General features: G+C 40.7%; 1 protein-coding gene across 5 annotated transcripts in view; it reads right to left on the bottom strand.

Moving 5' to 3' along the window:
- The window catches only part of ARHGAP18 (Rho GTPase activating protein 18), a 100,725-nt gene that overhangs the window by 30,041 nt on the left and 45,228 nt on the right, over window positions 1–25,456 (bottom strand). For 4 of the 5 annotated variants that reach the window (XM_075748055.1, XM_075748054.1, XM_075748057.1 and 1 more), the window contains exons 2-4: window positions 9,484–9,683; window positions 6,977–7,212; window positions 4,087–4,159 (exon numbers count right to left, since the gene is read on the bottom strand). In XM_075748055.1, coding sequence (XP_075604170.1) covers window positions 4,087–4,159; window positions 6,977–7,212; window positions 9,484–9,683 — 509 coding nt within the window. Of the gene's footprint in view, window positions 1–4,086; window positions 4,160–6,976; window positions 7,213–9,483; window positions 9,684–11,023; window positions 11,117–25,456 lie in introns of those variants that run through there. The other variant, XM_075748058.1, reaches the window with a different exon arrangement.

Genomic DNA, 25,456 nt, shown 5'->3' on the forward strand with positions numbered 1-25,456 from the left:
ACTATACACAAAACAAGACTAGTCTCTGATATTCCTTAGAGTGAGTCCTGAAAATGACCTCAGTCTGCCAGGGCCAAACTCAGGGAACCTGAATGACAGGCAAGTGGCTGCAGCCACCACAGCCACTCTCTGGTAGGGCACAGTGCTTTACGCAACCACTCCCACTTCAGCGTAATTGATCTAGAGCTGAGACACTTTCAGAGAGAGAAGGTGGATTTGAGTTAACACTGACTCTACTTACAACCAAGCAATGCTGTGAGAGTAGAATAAAACATTTCCAAATTTTGCCTGTTGCACTTGCTCTTTCCAGAGTGGCTTCTGCTCACTCTCCATAGACCCCGAAACATGTCTGGGGCATACGCTAAAGATTAAGCTGATCCTGAAACTAGAGCTGCTCCTTTTGGCAAAGAGACATAGGAGACCTCAGTAACCAAACATATCCAAGGTCAAATTCATTCCTGGCTTCAATCTTTGGTCTCCCTGTGTGTATAACTGTATACATCATGTAAACTGTTTAATGCATCCGAACTAAATGAAAACAGTTCCCCATCGCTCAAGACTTTTGTCATGCTAATGTGGCCTACACATGACCTACATACTTCCTACCAGCCTGGGAGGGATCTGATGTTAACAAACAATAAAGCAGTAGCTCCTATTTCAGCCCTCTGGTCATACGAAGGTGCCGTGTAAAGCAGATGTCTTGGTAATGCTGTGCACATTTTACAGGTCTGGAAATGCTGCTGTTGCCGGGAGTTTCTTGGGAGTTTCTTCTTGATAGTATAGCCTTGCTCCTATTGTGCATTCATTAACTAGGAAGCAGCTGTAAGAGGAAGCAGGTTTGGTGTTCTGCCAACCTGCCAACTGTATGCAGTATTTCATGAGAGAAATGCAAGCGTGATACAGAAAAACATAAATATTGTCTACAAGGATGTGGAAACCATATTTTACATTAGTCCCATACCCTTTCCTTGGTATACAGTGCTATTTAAAAATCACATAAAATTCTTCAGTAGTGGGATAGGGGTTATGTTTTGGGCTTCTTTTTAATAGGACATGGAAATATTGGAAGTTTCAGCCTTGCTATTTCCTAGTTTTGCTAGAGAATCTAGAGTGTACCCCAATGGAGCTATGTTGATAGATCTTAATTTATAATTGGAAAGGTAGAAGGGCTGATTTTTCTTTTTTTTTTTCACTGACAAAGCATTTCTCTAAACAGCTAATTCATAAATTATTTTAAATAGAAAATAAAAAACTTTGTAATATTTTCACTAACACTGTATCACTCTGGCCATAGATTCCTTATTTATCATATAAAATGAAAAGCAGAAAGTCTTTAATTAAAAAACACAACCACATTTCAGTCTTTTTCCCTATCAAGAAGCCAACATGACAGCTCTTCCCCCTCATATTACACATAGCACATGCAATTCTTTCATCCATTTGCCAGATCCTTATGCTTTGAGGTTGCCCTTATACAGAGGTATTATCTAAGATTCCTCCCTTGTAGCTAATCCTATGTGTTCAGAAGGACAACTGCAGTCCCACAGTAAACTGACTTGCTGCTCTCCTATTTAAGCTAATGAGAACTTAGCTTTTCATCTATTTTATTCTTTCATTTTTATTTCTTGAGATGTCTCAACCAACATGGTTATTTACTCCTTTTCACAGGCATTCAAAGAGAATTACTTCTTTTCTTTTGTAGCTGTTGAACATACTGCTAGCTTTGCAGGTCTTTAGTGAGTGTTATGGATTGATAAAATGATAATGTCTTTTGACAGCTTAATACATGATTCTGAATTTTCATTTCCTGTAGACACATTCTGTACCTACATGAAACAAAGAGGCACTTAAAGCCAGTAAGTGAGGGTCCTTCCAAAAAACCTCAAATATCCATCCACCAACAAAAAATCGTAGGAACTCATTAAACTATTCTGTTTGAGCAGGATCAGGCAGAAAAGGATAAAAATGTAATGGTTTCATATTATTCCCTCAGTTTGCTTATATTTTTTAGGCAAGAAACAAGGTGTGTCAGACTGGCAAGAAAGGAGGAGTGAGCACAGGTTCACACAGCCCATGTATGCTCTAAGGGCAAACCATTATCATATTCAGTCTGGCAGAAGCACTTGGGAATGCAGCATTCAAATACCAAATTAGGAACAGAGTGATCACCTTTGGAGAAGGGCCAGTGAGAGTCATTCACGCTAACAGTTTTAAGACATCTCAATTTAAGCTTTGGACTTTTTTTATAACATCTGAGATTATATTCATATTTTTCAGGTAAAACTGGTACTACTTCTCTGTCAAAGGGGTTTCCATTTTAAAATAATGTCTTTAGATTTCATATTTAGTATCTCTGAAATATCAGGCATTGTTTACTTTTTGCCTTAAATTCATTCACTGTTTGTATAACACTAATTTGTTCATCATTCTGGAGGAGACATCACAGCACAGCACTGAAACAGGTGCGGTGCTTTTAACACCACCGAACTTGCATGGTCTGACTGCAAATTGAACTGATTTTTTCTTCCTGCTCCAATCTTGGGAGCAGAGCCCACTTTAGCATGTTGACAAGAGCAGAAGTGTATCAGGATGTAAGCAGGCTGCATTTGCCATCCACATCGCAATCTGTGCTGAGGAGAGCTAGCATATGGGATTTGCTTTTCAGAACTTCCCATTTCTGAAGGGTTCATCAGGGCCACTGAAAAAAAAAGAACCAGATGTGATAAAAATTCTGTAATAATTGCTTGGTAATTTTCCAGCTCTGAATCCTACAGTGCAGTTTATTGACACAAGCACCAGGCATCTCTTCCTTCCCTTGTGCTGAACCAGCAGTCTGGCAGTCCTCCCAATTTTTTACTGTTCTTATTGGAGTGAGGTTTGTTGAGAGTGAGGGAGAGAGGGAAGGATTAACAGCACTTCTGGAAACACACAGATTTGGTGATATTCAGGGTGGTTTATATTCATCTCTCCCACTTCAACTTCCATGCACATCCTGTATTGTCTGTTGCTGTTTTCTAAGTCTAATCCATTTTTCCAGAATATTACTGGTCAGTATTCTAGAACTGGAACACAAGTTGATTTGGTGGCTTAATTACAGGTAAGTAACTTGCAGTAGGGAACTTGATCTGCCTGCCTGCCTAAGTGGCTGTAGGGTTCAGCAACACCTATGTGCTATCTGGTCCCCTGAAAGAATTAAAAAAACCCAACGCAGAAACAATGCAGAACAGCAATGTAGTATCTTAAAGTTTAATCTTAAATGGCTCCCAGTTAGTGTCCTGATCTCTACAGTGATGGGTATGGTTGTATAACAGACATGATGGAACCCCTACTTCAAAGAAATCTAAGATGATGCAGGCAGCCACTCTTTTATGATTGGACCTGAAGAACAGCAGAAAGCTTTGTCAAAGCCTTTCATCAAAATTCATACTCTCAGAAACTATGGAATCAGCTAAGGACTTCTGTGATGTTCTGTCCTACCTGGCAGTGAGAGGGAGGGGTCTTCCATGGGTACTGCACCCCTCTTGTATAATCATGCACTCCTGAACATCACCCAGTCCTACACACAGAATTCTATTTCCTTTCCATTTTCCTTAAAAAGGTAACCAACCTTTTTCTTCCATCCCTGCTTTTCTTTCACTTTGAGCTGCAGATATACAGCCAGTTCTCACTTTCTTTGGATGTTTATAGTCCATTTCTTTTTGTTTTCTTGTATGCACTGATGAGTTTATGTGTAGTGCTTCATTTCCTGTACTGTACAGCAGAGATAAACCAGAAGGGATAAATTAAGGATCAGGAAAGACCTAAGCATAAGCTATGACAGGAGTCTTCTCCCAGATGACTTGATTATAAGATGATAACTGGTAAGAAACAAGGCTTCTCAGATGGCACAAAGGACACTATCTACAGCCACACTTAAAAAATTTACAACACTATAACAACACAGGCCAGAACAGGTCTCTCATAAGAATTTCATATTCTTTTGCTGAAAAGTTACTGGAAATATGGACCTATGTAGCAGCTTGTGTAGTCGAAAGCCTACAAACCAAAAGGAAAAAAAAAAGAAATAAAAAAAAGAAGAGGTATTACCTTTTGTTCCATCTTGTGTTTCATTTTTGTTTTCATTTGTTCTCACAGTTGAGGGTTCACTTCCATCACAGACCTAAGAAAGAAAGAATAAATATGCATGGCTATAAAAACCAAATGCATGGTTGTAGAAACTCCTTTGAATCAGTGCAGAATTAAAACACATACTCCTGCAATTCAAGAGCGTACAGAAGCACACCTGTGTGTTTCAGTAGAAAACCCCTTGCCGAAGTCTAAGGGGATCTGAAATCTAATTAATTAAAAAAGAAGTAATTAAGTACATTCTCCCTCTTCCTAAAAGGGTAAGTGGGTATAAGACTTAATTCTCCAGAGTTGCAAAGAATAAGAAAACGTATTCTTTGACCTGATGCCATAGTTTGCACTGGAAAGGGTATGGAAAGAGAATCTGGAGGAGACATTTTGACTGCCTCAGTCCAAATTCCTTCCTCTTACAAAATCTTACATGGTTGCCTCCCCTACAGAACAATTCCATCCCTTTTGCAGGGCAGCCTGACATTAATATCTGTGCTTACAGCTTAGATTCCCAACAGCAAAACTAAGACACTTCAAAGAGACAACAAAACAGGAAAGCATTTGAACCATCTTCTCCTTTCTACAATGCTGCGCTACCCAGTCTCAAATTTGCCACATTCCATGAACTGCATGACACCTACTACAGAAAAAAATATTTCACAACATGTAGAAAATCTATACATATATATACCCATATACATTTTTACCCACATATTATTTTTATTATCTTTTCGGCAACTCAGATCAACAATGAATGTTTAACACTCTGGATTTTTAATTGTATTTTACTCAAGCACTGTATAACTCCATACTTACTGAGAAAAAAAATTCAAGTTTTAAAGATTTCTCCTACCAACACAAACCAGTATTTTTTAATTTCTTTTTTTTTCTCAAGTCAGGGATCTCGAGTGGTGGAAGAAGATAGCATGACTGCCCAGAAAATAATTACTGTTTCACAGAGCAGTAGAAGCACACTCAGAAGCTGTCAAGGTACCAAAAGTCTAGCTTCTCATTGGGAATAGGGCAGGAAATTTAATAGAAACATCAACACAATTGTTGCATTGATACGAAACATCAACACTATTGTTTTACTTTTCCTCCTGCTTTCCTCCAGGTGAAGGGAGGTTACAGGATTTTTGGAGGCTATTATTAAACTGGAATGACTTCATGCAGCTGCAGATGGCTTCAGTCCTCTTTTGTTACATAAAAAGCTTTATAATGATGGGAGAGTAACAAAGCACTGTCACAAGTTATCTAGAGAGGTTGTAGAAGCTACTTCACTACAGGCTTTCTGTGACAGATTAGATGAATAACCACAATTAATTACCTTGCTTTGGAGAAAGGAATGTAGTATACGTTTGAGGGCCTACACTTCTACTATTTTATTTTAGTCAAGGAGACAGGTTTAGAAGGATTCTTTTTTTTTTCCAGTTATCTCTACATTTAATAATATTCTAACCTTCTGTTTTATACATCTTAAATGGCTACAATAATTTGTCTGCTTGCATTACTTCTCACTGATGTCATCAATATCAAAACATGTAGTTTAAGAGACACAGAAGTCTCCTGAACACTGTGACATACAATTTTCAAGCATTACAATGTGTAGCTTAAATACAGGAACATGAGTATTTCTTCTGCTTTTCTGAAATAACATACTTGAAAGGGAAATTATACTGCTTTAAGCTATATGATATTTTACCTAAATTGCTCTGCTATTAGATCTTGTAATTTTCAGGTGTAGTCAATTCCAAATCAGATCCCGGAAAGCTTTTATGGAGTTAATATCCTTTCTGCAACCACATGCAAAGCAGAACAGTGAAAGGGAAGTTGTGCCTCCAGAACATACATTTAGGCTTACAAACTCCCCCCACTACATTTCACCTCTACTGAATTTGACAGAAGTTGCCAAAGGAGAGGAAGCTCTTGGGGAAGGAGGAACTTAAATCCCCTCATTTCATCACTGCTACCATTTGCTGAATGGTGGCAGCAGCAGCGAGAATGAGGGACAGGGCTGAGGTCAGGTAAGCTAGCCTTGCACTTTCATCAGATCAGAGTCTTCTTATGGCTGATGATCTTGTTGCTTTTGGGGAAGCAGAGAGGACACATACGCTTCTCCACAGAAGATGAGTGTGAGAGAGAGACTCTGTCACACTCATGAGACTCTTCATGAGTGAATGAATGAGACTCTTCTAATAAGAGTCTCTATTTCTCTCCTTCCCCTTTCCTGCGTACGGATTGTTCCTCTCATTCAATACTCCATGAGAGGAGATAGGGACCCTTCAGGACCTGTCAGAGCAACTGACACACAGTTTAACACACACACAGGCCCTACAGGGAGTTAGTACAGGGTCTAAGCCACCAGCTGACAGATATAAAGACCTAGCCAAAATAGAGGAGGTCATGTTGATGTCCCTTTTATTTCCTAAGAGGTACTGTCCCTTATCTGGCAGACCCCTGAGGACGGCTGCACCAGCTGCAGGGCACTACTACCCAAAGACAAAAGTGAGCTTTTAGTAGCTCTTTCGGTGACTGTTGTCATGAGTTTTGCATCTGTGTTAAAATTAATTCAGATTAATATCTTGAACTTGGAGTGGTTGTTTTATTCATCACCTTTAAGTACTACAAGGCCAATATACATACTTCTTTCTACATACTAATATTGCTTAATGTAATGTCAAGTCTGGACCAACACTATTCACATAAATTCAGTAAAAAATTCCCTTGGAAATCAGTGAAAAGTTAGACACAAATCTTATGGAAATAGCCCTTTTGTGTCTGTGTGTCCCTCTCCTCCCACGCCTACATGTCCTTGTCTTCTCTCTGCCAGAATCAAACAAAATGACAGACAGGAACTTACTTTTCCCTTTGAGTCATTTTGTAGCCTGAAGATATCTCTGACATCAGGAATCTGGTGCTGTTTGTTTCTTTTCCTCATGGTTTGCGTGACAGTCTCTACTCGCTTTTCTACCGCTGCCTTCTGGGTTCGGGTCAGTGTGGACAGAAGCACCACACTTTCCAGGGAGTCGCCAGAGCTCTCACCAAACAGATTTGACAGACCTGCCTCCTTCAGCCATTCTTCTTCCAGTTCCCCCTCTGAGCAAGGCAAAGAGAAAAAGGCATAAGCGTTGGCTTTCGAGTACTGTTAAGCGCACTGGATGTTAATAACGTGATGTAATTAATGCAGTTCACAGGGAAAGTACTAATGGGATCCACAATTAAGAACAATTATTTACACTATCATGACTTGGTAAAAAGCTATTGTTTCTAAAGAGCTTCAAAAGGGTTAACATATGACATCAAAGCTTTTAAAATAGTTAATCTAATACAGATTGCTATGAGGCAATCTTTATAAAAATCTCCAGCACTTCTATTAAATCATATACCATTTTATAAATGTACCTAGATATAAATGTGTATGGGGAAGTCTAAAGCCTCTGATCATTGCTGCTTCATTGATTTTTAGTTCAATCCTCAATCTTTTTAGCTCCTGTACTGACATGGTTCTGCCCACTTTTCTTGATACATTAATCCTACAGCTCTCCACTAGCTCAATTTAATGAAGGACAAACCAGGCTGCAGGAGTCACCTTACTGCTATCTTTTAATCAGTTCTTATGACATGGTCTCCAGCCTGCTGACAGCCAACAAAACAATTGTTGCTTTAGTCTTATAGCTGATAAGGTATCCTTTATTGACAGATCACTGCACATGAAAGAGGAGAAACCTATTAAATACTGTCACCGATGGCAAAACTTCTGCTTCTGAAATCAGTATCTCTCTAATGATATTTTCTTCAAAACAGTAAGTTCTGTCTGCAGCAGCCGAGCTTGTGCTGAATGCCAACAATCCTCTCAAATGTTCAAGTAACATTTCCATTTATCAGATATCTAAAAGTACTTCAAAGCTGGCAAGTCGACTTCACTATGGGCTGCAGTTTCCCACAGCGCCCAGTGCACATCCAAGTTGGCACCTGAATATTAACAGCGTTCAGAAAATAGACACAAAATTTTAAATATAAATTTTGCCATGGCTGGGTGGCCAAATCCAGCACAAAGAGCTACACCTATTCTCCAGAGCAGATGTGAGCAAGGTATATCTCATTTCTCCTCTGTCTTGCCTTTGCACAGCCACATCTTAAGCAAGCTTGCTGCCCAGGCAGGCCCATCAGCCAGGTGCAGCATCCCACACATTCAGGAGTAACTGCACCCAAGAGAGGTGCTATACATTAGGCAAAGCGTGGAGCAGAGCAACATCTGCTAGAGCTGATCAACTCAACTGAGTCAACTCACTTGGTCTTCATGCCAGAGTCAGCAGCTCAAGCTGGAGCGGTTACTAGGGGAAAGAAGGCTATATAAAAAAGGAAATGGTGTGTTCTAGAGTGCAGAGCCTGAAGGCATTGTAGCATCAGTGAGCTTAGGTAAGAGAAGAGGCTCACGCACTGCAAAAGGATGGGCTCTGCTGCTCCAGAGAAAGCCTCACAGCTCCATCAGATGCTCTGCTCCCCAGGCACGCAGGCTTGGAGCCTTGCTGCTTTCTCCAGAGGCCACATTGCTACCCTCTTCAGAGCACTTGTAAACAGCAGTGGTATTTCAAAACACCTGGGCAGACAGAAGTGCAAATCCCTTTGAAAGCTAATGGAGCACATTCTTCTCACTCATGTAGAGGCCATACTAAAATGCAAAGCTCACCATTTTAATTTACTGAGACTGTGGGCCTCTTCTAAGAATCTGAGAGGGGCAGATGCTGTACTGTTAAAACATATTTTTTGAAAGAAGAGTAGAATTAAGGATGTTACTTTTTTTTTGTCTGATAGGACAAGAAAAATAAAGAAATTGCCTGATTTCTTCTAAGACCATGCCCTCAGGAATGGCCCATAATTGATGCTTCTGAGAAACAAAAATAATACAACTGAACAGTCACAACAGTTAAAAGCATAGAAAGTTACTCACTAAACTTAAACTGGTTAATCATTGTTTTGTCTTCTAGAGTGTGAGGTTTCTACCCACAATAGCTACAATAACAACATACGTAAAGAGTGAAAGGGTAAGTCAGTTTAACAGTAAACTGCAAATAAAACTTTGATTGTTGTGATTTGCAAGTAGAGGCACCTTTCTGATGTTCTGCAAATACCATTTAAAGGAAAACCAGCCTATTACTTATCTCCGATATGATTCTCTTTCAGGGCACTGCCTGTTTCTGGTGATGCATAGCAGAGGCAACAGAATTTTCAACAGTGTATGTTCAGAAGAGCGACCTCCTTTTTGATTTAAGTGTGTTTGGTGGGTGCCACCTCTTGAAATAAGACTTATAGAAAAATCCCTAAATCAGCAAACTGATGATCATTCACAAGAACGGATTTCATTACCATCTGGCTCCTTCACTACAAGTGCTACTCGTTCCTCATGATTATTTCCTCTGGTCTCATGAATGTTTTCAAGTTCTTTCCAGTAGTCATCCATAGACAGTTCATCCAAGGAGTCCTGGGATCCTGAGCGGTCAAACGATGCTCCATCGGGAGTCTTCTTGGAATGGTCATGGTTCATTGTATACTGGCCAGACCGACGGCTATAAACATAAACCAAAAAGCAATTATTGGTTAGCATTTTAAGATACAAGATATATTAATATCTGTGAAAGCAGTTAGTGATGAATTGTGTCAAAGTATCAAAGCAAATTACTGTCAACAAGCAAACCAAGATATTAAAAATTACTTTTAATATCTGGAATACATTTTTAATTTAACATTTCTGCTATATGTATCTCCCAATCTGGAATGGCACAGGAGTCTGTATTAAAGAGGAAATAATGAATCCAAGTTCTAGTAATCCTATTTACATAATCCTCTAATTCAACTCACAACAGTTAGTTCCACAAACTTCATGGTATATATCTTCCTAACATCACCATGCATAAAGAATTTTTCAAAAGTGCCTTTCTGCCTGTGTAAATTCTTACAGCTTGACAGTACCCCTACTGCTTTTAATTTTTATAAATGTTTAGTCAGGTATCTATGACCTTAATTACAGCTGGAAGAGGACAAACTAGAATTACTGAAGTTACAATTTGTGAAGTAAACCGGTGAGTCCAAATGTTTAAGAAAGGCCACTATTTGTTTCTATCTTGCTTCCTCTTTGAATGAAAGCCACTATTTTTATAGCTTAATGTTACTAGTTTTCGGTTCACCCTGGCAAATGTATGTTGCTATGGTTTTCAAAAGGAATCTTTCATCTTAAGTACAGCTGCGACTAGAAAAAAGAAGGCAACAAACTGAAACCTCTAGGTCTCATCTTGACCTCATTAAGTCATGGGCAAAAATTACCACTGACCTTGCAAAGAATTCCTCTTTAAAAGTGCAAAGGTTATAATGATGTCATTGAAGTTACAGGTCATCCTTACGGTAGAATATACCAAATCAAAAGCCACAAATTGATTCAGAGTATCAGTGGATTACATAAGTAGCAACCTGACCTAACTTCAGAGTTGGCCCTACTTTGAGTAGGGGGCAGATCGGACAAGATGATCTCCAGTAGTCCTTTCTAAACTAAGTTACTCTACTATTACGACAGTATATCAAAATTCTTCCTTGTGTTAAAACATAATAAGTTCTTAACATTTCAGAAACAGCTTCAGATGTCTTTTATGTCTGAATTTGTCTTCATATTCTAAAAAAAGAAGGCATAGTTTGGGGGGTAAGTAATAAGTATCACTTATTCCTACAGAAAAACATATCAGAGATCAAGCATTGTGGATTTATCACAATGTAAATGCAGTAAATTAAGTCCTACTTTCCCATTTGGCTGACTTTGCAAGTTTATCTAGAATTAAACAAAAGCACCTCGTCCTTACCCCCCCATATCTTGGGACAACTGACGCTTGTTAGCTGCCCCTAAGTAAAAAAGCCATACCTTTCTCTCTGAAGATAAGCCTCTTGTGTGTCCAAGTCACAAATCCTTTCACACCATATGTGCTTGATTCTCCGATAAGAAATACTAACTATATGGACTTTGCCTTTAAAGGTAAAGAGCCTTATGGAAGGACTATGAGTTTCCCCCAACCCTGCCTCTCTGCTCCAGGTACAAGTTAATAAATGACAATGAATTACCAAGCTAATATGCACCTCAACACCATTCCTTAACCTGCCCTTATTTGAAGGCCCAGGGGAAAAATATATAAAGGAGTATTTAGCTTCTGCATCAATGGCAAATAACAACATCTTGCTAGTAGTGCATGTTACCCAATAAATACAATTTGTCCACGTAGCTACCTCAGTTCTTAAACTTCTCCTGACAGCATGTCCCATGTGTGACCTGTGCTGCTTGTGAATCCAGCACTAATCACTGCAGAAAGACATTCATGGAGTCACATCAGAAGCGTCCCCAGCAGCAGATGTGGGTGCCGAGTGTGGCCAAAGCAGGTCGGACTCCTCAGCCCTTGCCCAGGCTTCCCTCCTCCCGCAGCTGAAGGTGCTCAGAGCAGACAGGGTCCCTCTCAGAAACAGACTCTGTACACTTGAACTTAACGAATGAGCGGCAGCCTGAGTGAGGTCAGATTTCAGCTTATCATCCCTCGGTTTAACCCTGTGGAGCCGCTCGGCAGCTCTTTGGTGGCCTTTCACCTTTGGAACAATCTGCTCTCGCTGATCCACCTCAGCTGAAATTTAACCACCATAGTACACCATGCAAAAGATAAAACAGATCTAATACGTTAAAAGCGTGCACTCTAAGGGGCTCTGACAGCCTGAGGTGGGACATGCTGCAGCAGGCCACAGCTCTGTGCCATGCTTCTAGAACAGTGCTCCTCCTGTCCTTCCAGAAAAGCCAGCCCGCTACCTTCCCCAGACCAAGTCCTGTCTCAGAGAAGTCTGTGTCCCGAAATGCACAGCTGGTACTCGGCACAGAGCACTCAAGGCCATTTTCAGGGTCCTGTGAGCATTTACTGTAGATTAAAAACACTCCATTAACTCTCAGAGACTGCACCCTACCCTTCAATCATCGGTCACAGGCCTGCTCTACTCGACCAAACATAAGCTGCGTTTCTGGTAAGGCTCTTCCTGGCCTCACCTTTCTATCTCTCATTAACGATATACAGCAACTTCTAACTTTGAGTGGGCAGTAACACCGCTTCTTGTCATAATGCCACCCTCAGAGAAAGAAGGACATGAACGACCATGGGAACTTTCCAAGACATTTTCTCACAAAATCCCCACTGCTTAGCTGCAAATCTCCCTTTCTAAGTGCACATTGCTTCAGGCCCATTCACAGAGGCAGTGCTCCGGCCCCTGAGGAGCCAAGGCCACAGGCAGCTGCCACACCACTCTGGCTCCACTCACCCGTTCCTTGTCTTCTCTTGTCTGACTCCATCAATCCCCTATCCCCAGTTTCTGTTCGGACTGCAAACCCTTTCAAAGCCATTTGCATTTGTCCACATCCACAATTAACATTTCTATGGGCTAGGGCAGAGAGAAGCTCTGGCTGGGAGAGAACAGGCCCTAAAACTTTAGCTGAGAGAGCAAGTCAGACCCTATTTTCACTTCACTTGGTTCAACGTTTTTTGCTTTGCGTGCCCCACCAGAGAAGGATGTGGGAGGAGCGGTATTTGGTGCATAATCCGCACAGCAGTGGCTCCAGGCACCCTGGTCTCTGTCTCTCCTTGTGCACAAAGAGGCACGAAGTAGAAAGACTCTTTGAGGATAATAAGGACAGTCTTGATAGCATAAAATTGATGTAGGTGAGAAGAAAAAAAGAATTTTAAAATGCAGAGTGTAGGGAAAAACAGGTTGCCAATTAAGATTTTTATTTTTAGGTGTCATCTACTGACAGGACCACGAACATAGGATTTCTGCTGTGACCTTCCACGGAATTAAATCCTTTTTCAAAAGTATGCTTAGTAAGCACTAGTTGCATATCACACAGTAAAAATGTATAGGTGGGAACAAGTTAAGGCCAAGGAAAAAAGAGAGGGGGGAAAAGCAATCAGTCTTAGTAATAATATTACAAGGAATCTGGAAGAGAAATGTGGCTTTAAAAATAATTAATCCCACATTCACAGAAAGACACATAAAAAAATCAATCTTAAAAAAGCATTTCAAATACCCCATGTTGAAAGCTTTAAAATTTTGTAGAAGACTGCTTTCCAAAAAACTATTGGGTCTTTTTTTCATTACAAAAAAAGCTACTATTGTGGTGGCAGAAAATAGGTTACTTCTCCAGCACATTCTGAAGTTTTTAGGTGTTCAGTTTTTCTATTTAAAATTTGAAGAATGCAGCTGCTTTTCAAGGAGATCTCTTTTACTCCCAGAAAATGTAAACTACTGCTAAGAAACACAGTCAAAGTAATTTTCAAACACTACTCATTTAGCATTCCAGATTACTAAACTGTAAGTTTACTGTCCAGCAGTTTTTTTTCCCCAGAAAACTCATATTTCCATTAAGGTCTTTGCTAACAACACTCTCAAACTCTATTAAAATCTTATTAATATCTATTTCCAATCAGTAGTAAATAGTTTACTCTTCAAACAGCTTTACAGGGAGCAGCGCAATACTCTCATTTCCAAATTACACAGTCAGTTCTGACCTCTGATACTCAGGCACACGCCCTTTGCAGCCAATGAGATTTTTGTCTATTTATCTCATAGGCAAAGCTGAGCCCCCAATTATAAAACCCATTCTTCAATATAGTTATTGCAGTCTCTTATCAGAGTTAATCTTCTTGTCCCACCCACTGGAGATGCATTTATTTATTAGAAACATCAAGGATGCGAGACGAAGCACTCCAGCTCTTCCAGAGGGGAGCCATTAAAAACAATTCTTGTAATGAACACCATTCCTTACATTTACAAGAAATTTGGGTTATTTCACCGAGCACTGATGAGCTTTACATTGTGGCAAGCACTTAAGGGAGAAGAACTGCGCACAAGTATTTTCTTCAGCCTTTCCTTTTGTGACCAACTGTGTCCTTTTTCAGTCTGGAAGAAAATACGATTCTTCACATTCATCAGTGTTTTACACCGCAATAAAAACGTGGGGGGTTTTTTCAGGTTCTGTCAGCCTGATTTTGATTTCATCAACAGCCACTTTATACTCATGCAGTTGTCTTTATTCCTTATTTTCTTTCCTGTGAAATCTCAATCTCCCTGTACATTCCAGTGCCTTTTTAGCAGTTCATAACTGACACTTGTCATATGTAAATCACAGCACCTAGAGATTAATCAGTTAGTAAGGTGCACTTTCACTGGCATTTCAGATCAATTCAGTTCACAGAAAGCTAATTTTGCCCTTACTTCCATTTTCCTCACTTAAGAATTAGGGACTATGTTGTGTTTTAAATCAGTGAGTGGTGAGAAAAAGATAATTTTTGTTGCTTCTATAGTGCTAGCCACTAATTTTGGATCTGACTATGATCTTTCTACATCACTATACAAACATAATAATTGTATTGTATCCTTATGTAGCCAAAAAGACAGGCCTGTAACAAAGGCCTACTTGTATTATATGTGATAAGAAACTATTCATTTTTACTTTAGGTAGAAGGCTAACGATTCTTAGAATGAGCACCTGTTACACATCATGATAAAAAGGAGGACCTACAAGACACTTCAAGGCCCTAATATACGTAGTTTTCAGAAAGGGAGGACACTAACTGCCTCCAGGAGCATCCTTATCTTCCTGAGGCATATAGCAAACAATTACCAACACCAAAGTATTGAGAAACTAGGGGAAAGGTAATTTGGGCCAGGGTCCCCACGACCACCCACCCATAAGCCCCCTACCCAAATTATACCACCTACTCAAAAGACAGAGGCGGAGAAAGGAACTGAGCATGCATTCTAGTTTGCATACTAGGCAAAGAAATAGGAACCAACTACTGTAACGGGGAGTGCACCACTTTGTAATCTTTGTCGCATTGTGTATAAATATGACAGAGAACCAGCGTTATGTGTGCCTGATTAGAGGAACTATCCTCCTGACACTCAGCGCTGCAATAAAAGGAAATGCCTCTTCTTCATGCTAAATTGGTGTTAAGGAGTTTTCTTTTATTACCAAATTTCGGTGACACTTGCACACTATATATACAGGTATGCATGTATCAGATGTGTAAATATACTGAAAGGCAGAAATACTCAATACAAGGATGGTCATAAAAACTAGGGAATATAAATACACTGTTGAACCAAACCGAATAGATTAACACTGCTGAAAGAGAAGTGGAGTTCCTCTAACAGGATTACTGTAGGAGAGCTCACCGACTCCAGGAAAGGACAAAGTCCTGCTACTAAACACCATACTAATATAAAGCAAAAAGATACCAGTCTCTATAATCTGTTATCTTCTTCCTGAAAAAATGCAACAATGAATGAAACGCAAGTGAAAGGGAGGAGTGGGAAAGGCCTTTTCTGTCTACAAATTAGGAATTTCTGTAGAGAGACCTTTTTTCCACCTGCTTTTGCCAAATTTTGGAATTCAAAATTTAGGATCTTTTCTGAATAAAAACTGTCACAACTATAAAAAGGTCACAAGTGGAACAAAGGAAGAGTCCACCTGATTAATTACTGGGTTTGACTTCAGTTAGGATTCAACTCTTTGGGGTTAAACAAATACGGTTCTTTTTCACAGCTGCCTACCAAACACTATGGGAGGCTTAATCATTGTCTTTAAACAGGCTCCAAATTGAAAGCCAATTCAATGTTCTGCAAGACTAAAAGTTTCACAAACATTTGTTTGTATTAGCTAACTTTCATCACTGAGAACTGTGCAAAAAAAAGCATTGCTTTACCAAGTGATATCATTACTTGTCAAACTGGATCATTAAACCTCCTTAAGCTGTAGACTGGAGATACAATCCTCGTATTCTTGGCCTTAATAGCTTCTTTAAGCAATCCTGGCCATAAACAATTGCTATTGGGGTTCTTGTACAGGCAACATCTTGCGCACTGCAACCCCTTCAGATATGCTCTCTGGTACCCCAATAAACTAGCACTTTCCTTCCAGAGTTACATAAAATGATAAAAAACATATCTGACTACAGCTATATTTTTGGTCCCCACTATACAAAAGAGATGTGGACAGGCTGGAGTGGGTCCAGAGAAGGGTCACCAGGATGATCAAAGGACTGGGAAGCCTGCCATATGAGGAAACGCTGAGAGAACTGGGTTTTTTCAGCCCTGAAAAAAAGAAGGCTTAGGGGTGACCTCATCATCATGTTCCAGTACTTTGAGGGTATCTACAAAGAAGATGGCGACTCCATTTTTACAAGGAGTCACATGGAAAAGACAAGGGGTAATGGGTACAAGTTACTCCTGGGAAGATTCCAATTGGACACTAAAGGAAAATTTTTCACGATGAGAACAATCAACCATTGGAATAATGTCCCCAGCAAAGTGGTGGATTCTCCAACACTGGACACTTTTAAGATTCGGCTGGACGGGGTGCTAGGGCATCTTGTCTAGACAGTGCTTTTGTCCAGATGGAGCTTTTGCCAAGAAAGGTTGGACCAGATGATCCTTGAGGTCCCTTTCAACCTGGTATTCTATGATTCTATGATTATATTACAGCAGCAATTGCTCATGCAAAGGCAGTCATCACTCCCAAAGCCAGTGCACGTCTGGCTATTTACATAGAAGCTATTAGTAGTATTATTACAGTCATACCTCAGCTGATAATGAGGCTCACTGACTCTGAGCATCATACCAACATGTTGTTAGATGTGCTATTAACCTGATAAACAAGATACACAAAGACTGGGGGGATGGGGGGTGGGGTATTTGGCCTGGAGACATGAAGCATACTGTTCAAATTCATGGTGCAAATCAGTGACAGAAACAAGAATAATTCTCAGATCTCTGGAGTCTTTCACCACTGGACCACTGAGCAAGACTGAGATCTGACCCATAGCGAACTGCAAGGCAGATAAAAGGAAGCTCTGCTGTTGTGGGTTTGTGATAGACTCCAGCACTGTGGCTATAAATAGAATAGCACTCTCAAAACAGAATTATGTTGTTGACATAGGAGTTACAAAGTTAAGCAGTAATTCATGCAAGTAATTTTAAGCTAGTACAAAGGCTAACTAGATTTAAACAACAACAAAAAAATGTCTGTGGGTACTGTGGTCCATTTTGAAAACTATTTACTGAGCGATCACATCCATGGGATGCTGTGCTGAAATATAAATGCAGGACTTCCCAAGTCCTTTCAAATCTAAACAACTAAAAGATAAAGAGAGGGAAACAATGTGGTCTCCTGCCCCACTTCTCATCCTGAGGGCTGAGCTACAGAAGTGTGGGAATAAGTAAAGCTCCTAAGCCCAAAGCTCCCCTCATCCCTCCCCTCCTTTCAAGAAGCCAAGTAGCACCACAAGGTGCAGACTTCTTAACTGCATTAACCAAGAAAGCTCTAATCTAATGGCTACAGCAGTTGCCTGGCTTGAGCTCCCTGTTCTTGACTGGGATGCTGGCCTGGGAAGCAATCGCCAGACCTTCCTATAGCCATGGTGCCTACCAGAAGGGCATCCCAATCTTTCACGAAAAGCTGCATCCCAAACGATCAGACATGAAGATAATGCAAGGCCTTGATTTCAAGGATGTGTTAAATCAAGAATTTTTATTACCAAATCACTTATTCTAATGGTTTCAACCTGATCTTTTAAGAAATTTATTTCTGTCACACCATCCCTTTGCACAGTATCCAGTATTTTGCAGTGCAGCTTTGAGCATCTTTCAAAGTCTTTTGTTAAAAAAAAGATCACATTGCAATTGATGTGGCCATCTAATCAGGTTGTCCTAAAGTAACTGGATTTTGCATAAAGCCACAAAGTAGTGACACTACCTAACTGAAGTTAATTTTTTTTAATGTAAACGTATTCATCCTTTTATATGGCTTGTGTTGGTTTTGCGTGGCAAGGTTTTGGTAGCGGGGGGGCTACAGGGGTGGCTTCTGTGAGAAGCTGCTAGAAGCTTCCCCTGTGTCTGACAGAGCCAATGCCAGCCGGCTCCAAGACGGACCCGCCGCTGGCCAAGGCCAAGCCAATCAGCGCCTCTGTGATAACATATTTAAGAAAGACAAAAACAGTTAGAGAGAGCTTTTGCAGCCAGAGAGAGGAGTGAGAAGATGTAAGAACATCTGCAGACACCAAGGTCAGTGAAGAAGGAGGGGGAGGAGGTGCTCCAGGCGCCGGAGCAAGATTCCCCTGCAGCCCGTGGTGAAGACCATGGTGAAGCAGGCTGTCCCCCTGCAGCCCATGGAGGGAGGATGAGGGGGTGTAGCGATTCCACCTGCAGCCCGTGGAGGACCCCACACCGGAGCAGGTGGAGACACCTGAAGGAGGCTGTGGCCCCGTGGGAAGCCCGCGCTGGAGCAAGCTCCTGGCAGGACCTGTGGCCCCGTGGAGAGAGGAGCCCACGCCAGAGCAGGTTTGCTGACAGGACTTGTGACCCCGTGGGGGACCCACGCTGGAGCAGTTTGCTCCTGAAGGTCTGCACCCCGTGGAGGAGACTCACGTTGGAGAAGGCCGTGAAGGACTGTCTCCCGTGAGAGGGACCCCACGCTGGAGCGGGGGAACAATGAGTCCTCCCCCTGAGGATGAAGAAGCGGCAGAAACACCGCGTGAGGAACTGACCGTAACCCCCACTCCCCGTCCCCCTGTGCCACTGCGGGAGGCGGAGGTTGAAGCCGGGAGTGAAGTTGAGCCCGGGAAGATGGGAGGGGTGGGGGGAGGTGTTTTAAGATTTTGGTTTTATTTCTCATTCCTCTGCTCTGTTTTGCTTAGTAATAAATAAGATGAATTCCCTCTCTAAGTTCGGTCTGGTTTGCTCGTGATGATAATTAGAGAATGATCTCTCCCTGTCCTTATCTCGACCCGTAAGTTTTACCTTTTCTCCCCTGTCTAATGAAAGAGGGGAGTGATAGAGCGGCTCTGGTGGGCACCTGGCCCTCAGCCAGGGTCAACCCACCACAGGCTTAACATATTAAAGAGATTATTTCACTGATAGCCAAAACCTCCTGTCAAACAAAAGCCAGTATCACCAGCTTTCACGAGCAGCAGGTAATCCCTTAGCAATACCTACAGAGACCCAAGTCTGGCCATCTCGCGTCCAAAATAATGCAAAAATATTTCTCACCCCTTTTAAAGTGCTTCATAACTTTTCGAGGGCATTAGGAAACTTTAGTCTGGGCTTGTATTTCTGCTTTTCATTCCACCTCCTACATCTTGTCACCCGTTGCAACAATTGCATCCTTTTCTTTCTACCTTTTCTATCATTTATCCCTTCCATGACTGACTGCAAACTCTCCTGCAACTTAGTCTTTTCAAGAGAGTCATACAGGAAATGCAAAGATAACAGTAACGAATCAATATAATTTCCAGTATTTCTGTTGAATTGACACTTAGCACTCCTTCTCTCCCGACTTAAAAGACTTTTCTTTTGACTACTTTGTGACCTTATGGGACATTTTGAATGTCAATTGCAATCAATCAAACTTGCTCAAATCCCCCTTAAGCTCCAAAGAAAAGCCAGAGAAGTAGGAACTGAGGCAAAGCTCTGTTCTCCTTCCAAAGACAGAGTACAAAGTGATTGCAGAGAGGATATAAAACAGTACTAACTTTCTAAATGAGCATAAAAAAGGCTGAGCAAGCAGAATCAGGTCTCTTAGGACTTTTTGTAATACCATCAGCTGTTAATACCTGCTCAAAACTGCTCTGGAGATTAACAAAAAAAAAAAAAGCAAAAACCAAAAACAACACCCCCCCCAAAAAAAACCCCAACCAACCAACCAACCAACAACAACAATAACAACAACAACAACAACAACAAAACCAAGAGAAAACCCCACAAACTGGCATTTTAAACCCCTCCATGAATAATAAATTCAAAATAGGCCAAAGTTAGGGCTGCCAGACTGCAAGTCTAAAAAGTATATATATACACTGTACTGCTTCCAGCCACCTCCTCTCTATTACTTATATGAGATTTTTTTTACCTTAGTGACCAAGACCTTCCTCCTTTCCCAACCCCAACCTGCACAGAAGAAAACAGGAAGGAAACAGACACAGACTATTACACTTAATATTCTAATCCACTGCACCAGAAATGGGAGATTCCAGATACGATGCCAAAAACTAATCTGGCCAAACTATATGCAGCACTTCTAAGAAGATTCAAATATTTCATGACATTTCCTTTAGTAGGACCTCATGCTCCTACATTGCCATTTAGACCCTACATATTTTCTACTTCTGATTAGAGAGATTATAATTATAATAAACTGATACACATAGACACCCTATCTAAAATGATGGTATAGATTACTGGCCCCTGTGTATGATTGATGATGTGAAATGATTTATTATCAAAAAAGGTGTTAGAACTATAACATATATACTTTTGAACATTTGCAAGAAGAGTTATTCGATATGCCATCCCAGGTTGTTTCAGAATAAACGTGATCTTGTTCAGTGAATTCCACACAAATCGAGAAAGAATTCAGGACTGAAAACTGCAGCCATGTAGCCTGTCCCCCACAAATTGACTGCACCAGTTGTGTTTCCTTGGGTTTTGGGGGGACTGCTGCATTCCAGTGTCTGAGCTGATCATTCAAGTCAGTGCATGCTTTTAGCTTTATTCTCCAACCATAAAATACAGACATCTGCTTATTTCTTTTAGTGAAAGGTGAGTCTCACAGACTCAGATATGGAGCTTTAAATAGAACATCACGTATTATCACACTTGCAATAAAATTATCACAATTAGCTAAACAGAGAAGTAGTATCAGAAGAAATCAGTTTGGGTTTTACTTCTGTGTTGACAAAATGAAGTAGACTGTATTCTCTCAGGTCCTGCTATTTGGACTCTTAATTCTCATACCATTTCAATGACGAATCTCAAAGGCTTTGAAAATACATTCCTATTTTTTTCCCATACATTGAAATTTCTGGTTCAAAAGCATACATTTCAGAAGGAGAAAAAGCTATTCCTGGGAGTGCAAAATCCACCAGAGGGGAAAACAAGAGGATGAGGAAACCTGGGTGACCTGTATAAGTACAACCACACAAGTGGCACCACGTTAGAAGCCAGTTTGCAACTCGTGCAGACCTTTGGAAGAGCTGGACGTGCTTACAGAACCTTGAGTCCCACTGAATGAAAACAGAAGTCAGTCTCCAAACTCAACAGACACCTGGTATATTTCCCTTATGTACAACCCTAATTGTGCTTAAAGCTCTCATTTTAAAGTAATTGTATTGACCACAGCTAGGAAAATAAGGAAAGGAATGGCCTCACTCGAATGTCCTTTGTCACTTTTTTAGCTCTGACCCTCGGTCAGTTGATCTACCTTTCTCATCCTTCCAAATGTCTTCTACATCACCCGGCTTCACATGGACACAGATGTTTTCCTCTGCAGTTTTGCTTCCTTTCACTTTCTACAGTCCGTACCAATTACAAAAATGTATGCAAAATATGCTCTCTGTAACAACTCTCACACTGCTTATTGGGAAAACATTTGAACGTATGATATACATTTTAAAAGTACATTTTTTCTGTCACCTTCTAAGAGAACCACTGGAACTAATCTTCTCCCAAAGAACAGAATAAAGCCTGTGTGAGATTACTTCAGGCTCCACAAATATGAAAGAGAATAAACCAGGAAGTGAAATAGATACAGTATTTGTAATTCCTTTATTGAAAGGCACAGAGAGGAAAGATTTAAATAATTTATTTTTCTTTTCACAGTGGAAAAAAATAAGCATGGCAACAAAGCCCGATTTAAACTGTCCTGGCAAATACCGGGACCATCTAGTAAAGAACAGTTAGAGCCATGAAATGATACTGGAGTCACTTTTGTGCCTCGAAAAGCAATTAGCTCTCTAAAAGCATTAGCTCTTTACCATGTTAAAGGACCTATTAGTTAGACCTATAACCCTGTTACTTGCAAATATAGGGCCTACAGCATAATTCAGTAATTGTGTTTATGCTTGAAGGAAATTGGCACGCATTCACAGTCAATTTATTACAATATAATCCTTACATTCAGAATAAATTGTAAATGAATTTGTATGAGCGTTCCCAAACAGCAGGCATGGAAATCCATGCAGGAGTCTAAAGATGTTTTGTGAGGAAACTGTTTCATTGTAGGAGACTGCAAGGGATGGACCATCTGGGTTTAGCTGAGGCTCAGCATGAGGAAGGTGTTTGCAACCAGCTTCACAAGTGGTCGCTGGGATTTCGCCTGCTCTCAGAGGGGCTAACACAACGCTGCATATGTCTCTGCACAGGAAGCAAACTTGCTTTGAGGAACTCCTCTAGCAGGAGCCAGGCAGAGCGTGCCATGGGCAGAGGCGGAGGGCAAGGCAGGTCTGCCCTGACCCAGCTGTATCCTTCACACCCCCTCCCCACAGAACCACCGCACAAAGAGGGCAGCAGCAAAGTCCACTGTCACCTCAGCCAAAGAAAAGAGACAGGAAAAGGGCACCCAGTCGCAATTCTTTTTGTCTTCAAGGGCAACTGCTAAAGCCATGAGCCTTTGCAACATCTCCTTTCCTAACAAAGTCCTTCTTCTAAGCAGATATTCCTGGGAAATACCTGCTCCTGGGGTGTAACAACTGAACTGTCTGCAGCCCTCGCTGCTACCTACGCTAACGAGCACTTCCAAAGGCTTGGCGTCCTATGACCCAGCAGGAACGCCACTAAATAAAACAAAATTACATTAATGTATTCCATCCCCCCTCGTATTTCTGGTAGTTTTTACATGTCAGTAGACAACCAAGCAAGCAGGAAACAACTCGGGACCACAGATTCTCTCCTTCCCTCTCCCCCTTCCCTACCACCTCTGTTTTCTGAACATCGGCAGAAAAGATACAAAAACCCCTGCATTTCTTCAAGCTCCCTGCTAAGCTTTACTGCTTCTTGTATGCATAAATATGTCCCTTCACTTACAAATTAAATATACAGATTTACATCTACCAATTTGAATATATAGATGCATTCATGTCCAAGTTTAGAAACTAGTGGTAGCCCTGACATAAAAACCTGGTCTGTAATTTAAGAGCTCCAGCTGCTCCATTGTTTCACCACTGCAGCTTAGGAAAAAAACTTCCCCACACAGCAGAAATGCCCTCTAACCCAATATGGAGGTGACACCGAGGAAGGAATGATGTGTTTTCTGATGTGTCTGGTTCTAGAGGAGTGATGGAGAGGGGAAGCCAAATTACCCGCAGTAATTAATTCATTCTCACAGGCTGGGTCTCCCTTGATAGCATGCCACACATCACTAAATGCCTACCGTAGCATTCACTACAGTGCTATCTGCCCACAAGGTCTGAGTATCAGCACTTGAATACAAAACCAAAACTTCAACAGTAAGGATTTAAAAGAAGATTTGTTTTGTTTCAGGAGAGGGGAAAACCAAAAAGAACATAATGCAAACCAAACAATAGAGGGAAAAACAGAAAATAAACAAACACTGGAAATTAAGAAAAAGTAAACAAACCATGCAGAATAAATAGCAATCATTTAATAGGAACAACTGTTCGAAATGAAAAACAAACGCTAAAAAAAAATCCCATGTGTATTTCATTATTAGTTGATCACGATTTTACACATGTAATCCTTGTTTCTCATTTCTACTAACAGCATTACATTGTTTTGTTCTACACTCTTAGATCTGGGGGCGGGGGGTTGGCATAAGCAGTCTTCTTTCCATGTGGGTACATGGGCAGCAAGTTCATCAAAACTTAACACGGTCACGGAAGACTGTTGTCATATTTTAAGGTGGCAAGAGGAAATGGTCGAGACTGGTCAGAAAGGGAAGGCTGGCAACCACTGCTTGCTCTGTAGCTGAAAAAAAAAAATGTGCTGCTAGTAAAATGAGAAAAAAAATGTTTCCAGAATTATGGAAATGGAAGACTGAAAGAGCTCTTACTGCTCTTACCAACTTTAGTTTAAATTACACTCATCAAAAAGAGGATGCAGGCAGGATTCAGGGATTTAAATATTAAATACTGGTAGTACGTTTAAAAAAAAGAAAAAGTCATTCTTTAGATTTCTAAATTCTTTAGATGATAATTCTTAACAGAAATTATTTAGGAAAACTCTTTTTTCCCTTCCTTTACCAGCATCTTACAAACATGAGAGGTATCAGTTTCTAAATCAACATACAGGTGCCACCTATGGTTTTTCAGCTGATAACATTCTCCATGATTATTGTTCTAAAAAGGTATCAGTCTATTTTGGAAGATGTCAATCAGTTATATAAAGCAACATTCATCTGTCTTTTTAAAATTATTGCATCATTAATATTAACCATAACTCTTACCCTGCATTCCCAAACAAAACACTTCAGTGAAGGGTTAACTGCCAGCAAAAACCGCAAGGAAAAATGACATTGTGCTTTTTTAACTTTCCCCATGTATCTAGAGGTTAAATCCCTGACTTCAACTTTAGACATATTCCTTTGTGTAAACAGGGCAAAAATAGCACTTACACATAACACTAAGTAGTTATGATTACAGACCCAGTAATAATCAAGGAAAATTAAATACAGTGCTTCGCCTATAACACATTAAACCTGAAATAAGGCACAATCCATATGCAGATGCTTCTATAAATACCAATTCATATTTTCTCTTGCCATATGTACACACACTGTGTACAGAAGAACAAGACCAATGTTATGCACTCTTGAGTATTACTATCCGTGATTTTTAGTTACAGCACAAAGCTCCCCATGCCAGACATCTGTACTTCCCATTATGAGATGCATCTTCTACAAATGAATACCATATGTTTTTATACAGCATTAGACGTACACAGGAAAGGAAACTTTTGCTACATGCAATATTAAGTCACATATGAAAATTCCATTTTAATTCATTTGAAAACATTGTATTATGACAGTGACCTAAGCCTGCAGTTCGGAGGAGGAAAGATGGAAAGACAGCCTGAACGGGTCTGATCTGGGTGCACAGAACAGAGACATTTCTCGACAGCGAAGGGGACAAGGTGTGAGGCAAACCAGAGCAGAAGCTGCAGGGTGCCCCACGAGTCCTTCCCTCCCAGCTCCCAAGCTGCACGGCCCCACCACTCTGTCTCGTCCCCAGCCCTCCCGCCATTTGGCCACGCCAGGCAGGACCCCCTTGGCTTTCCAGCTCTAAAGCTAAAAATTAGGGAATCGGCACATACTAAGAGTGCCGGGGAGGTGATGAAGGGACTGATCATCTCTGGGCCTGATGTGGGTGACAAAATACATCCTTCGCGCTCAGGCAGGGTGACACAGTTGAGCCCCTTCCTACCAGAGGTATTAAAAGTAAATGCATTCTTAATATTTTCTGCACTGAAAATGCACACTTGCAAT

The sequence above is a fragment of the Balearica regulorum genome, chromosome 3 (genome assembly GCF_011004875.1).
Source record: "Balearica regulorum gibbericeps isolate bBalReg1 chromosome 3, bBalReg1.pri, whole genome shotgun sequence".
In the NCBI taxonomy this organism is placed as follows: Eukaryota; Metazoa; Chordata; class Aves; order Gruiformes; family Gruidae; genus Balearica; species Balearica regulorum.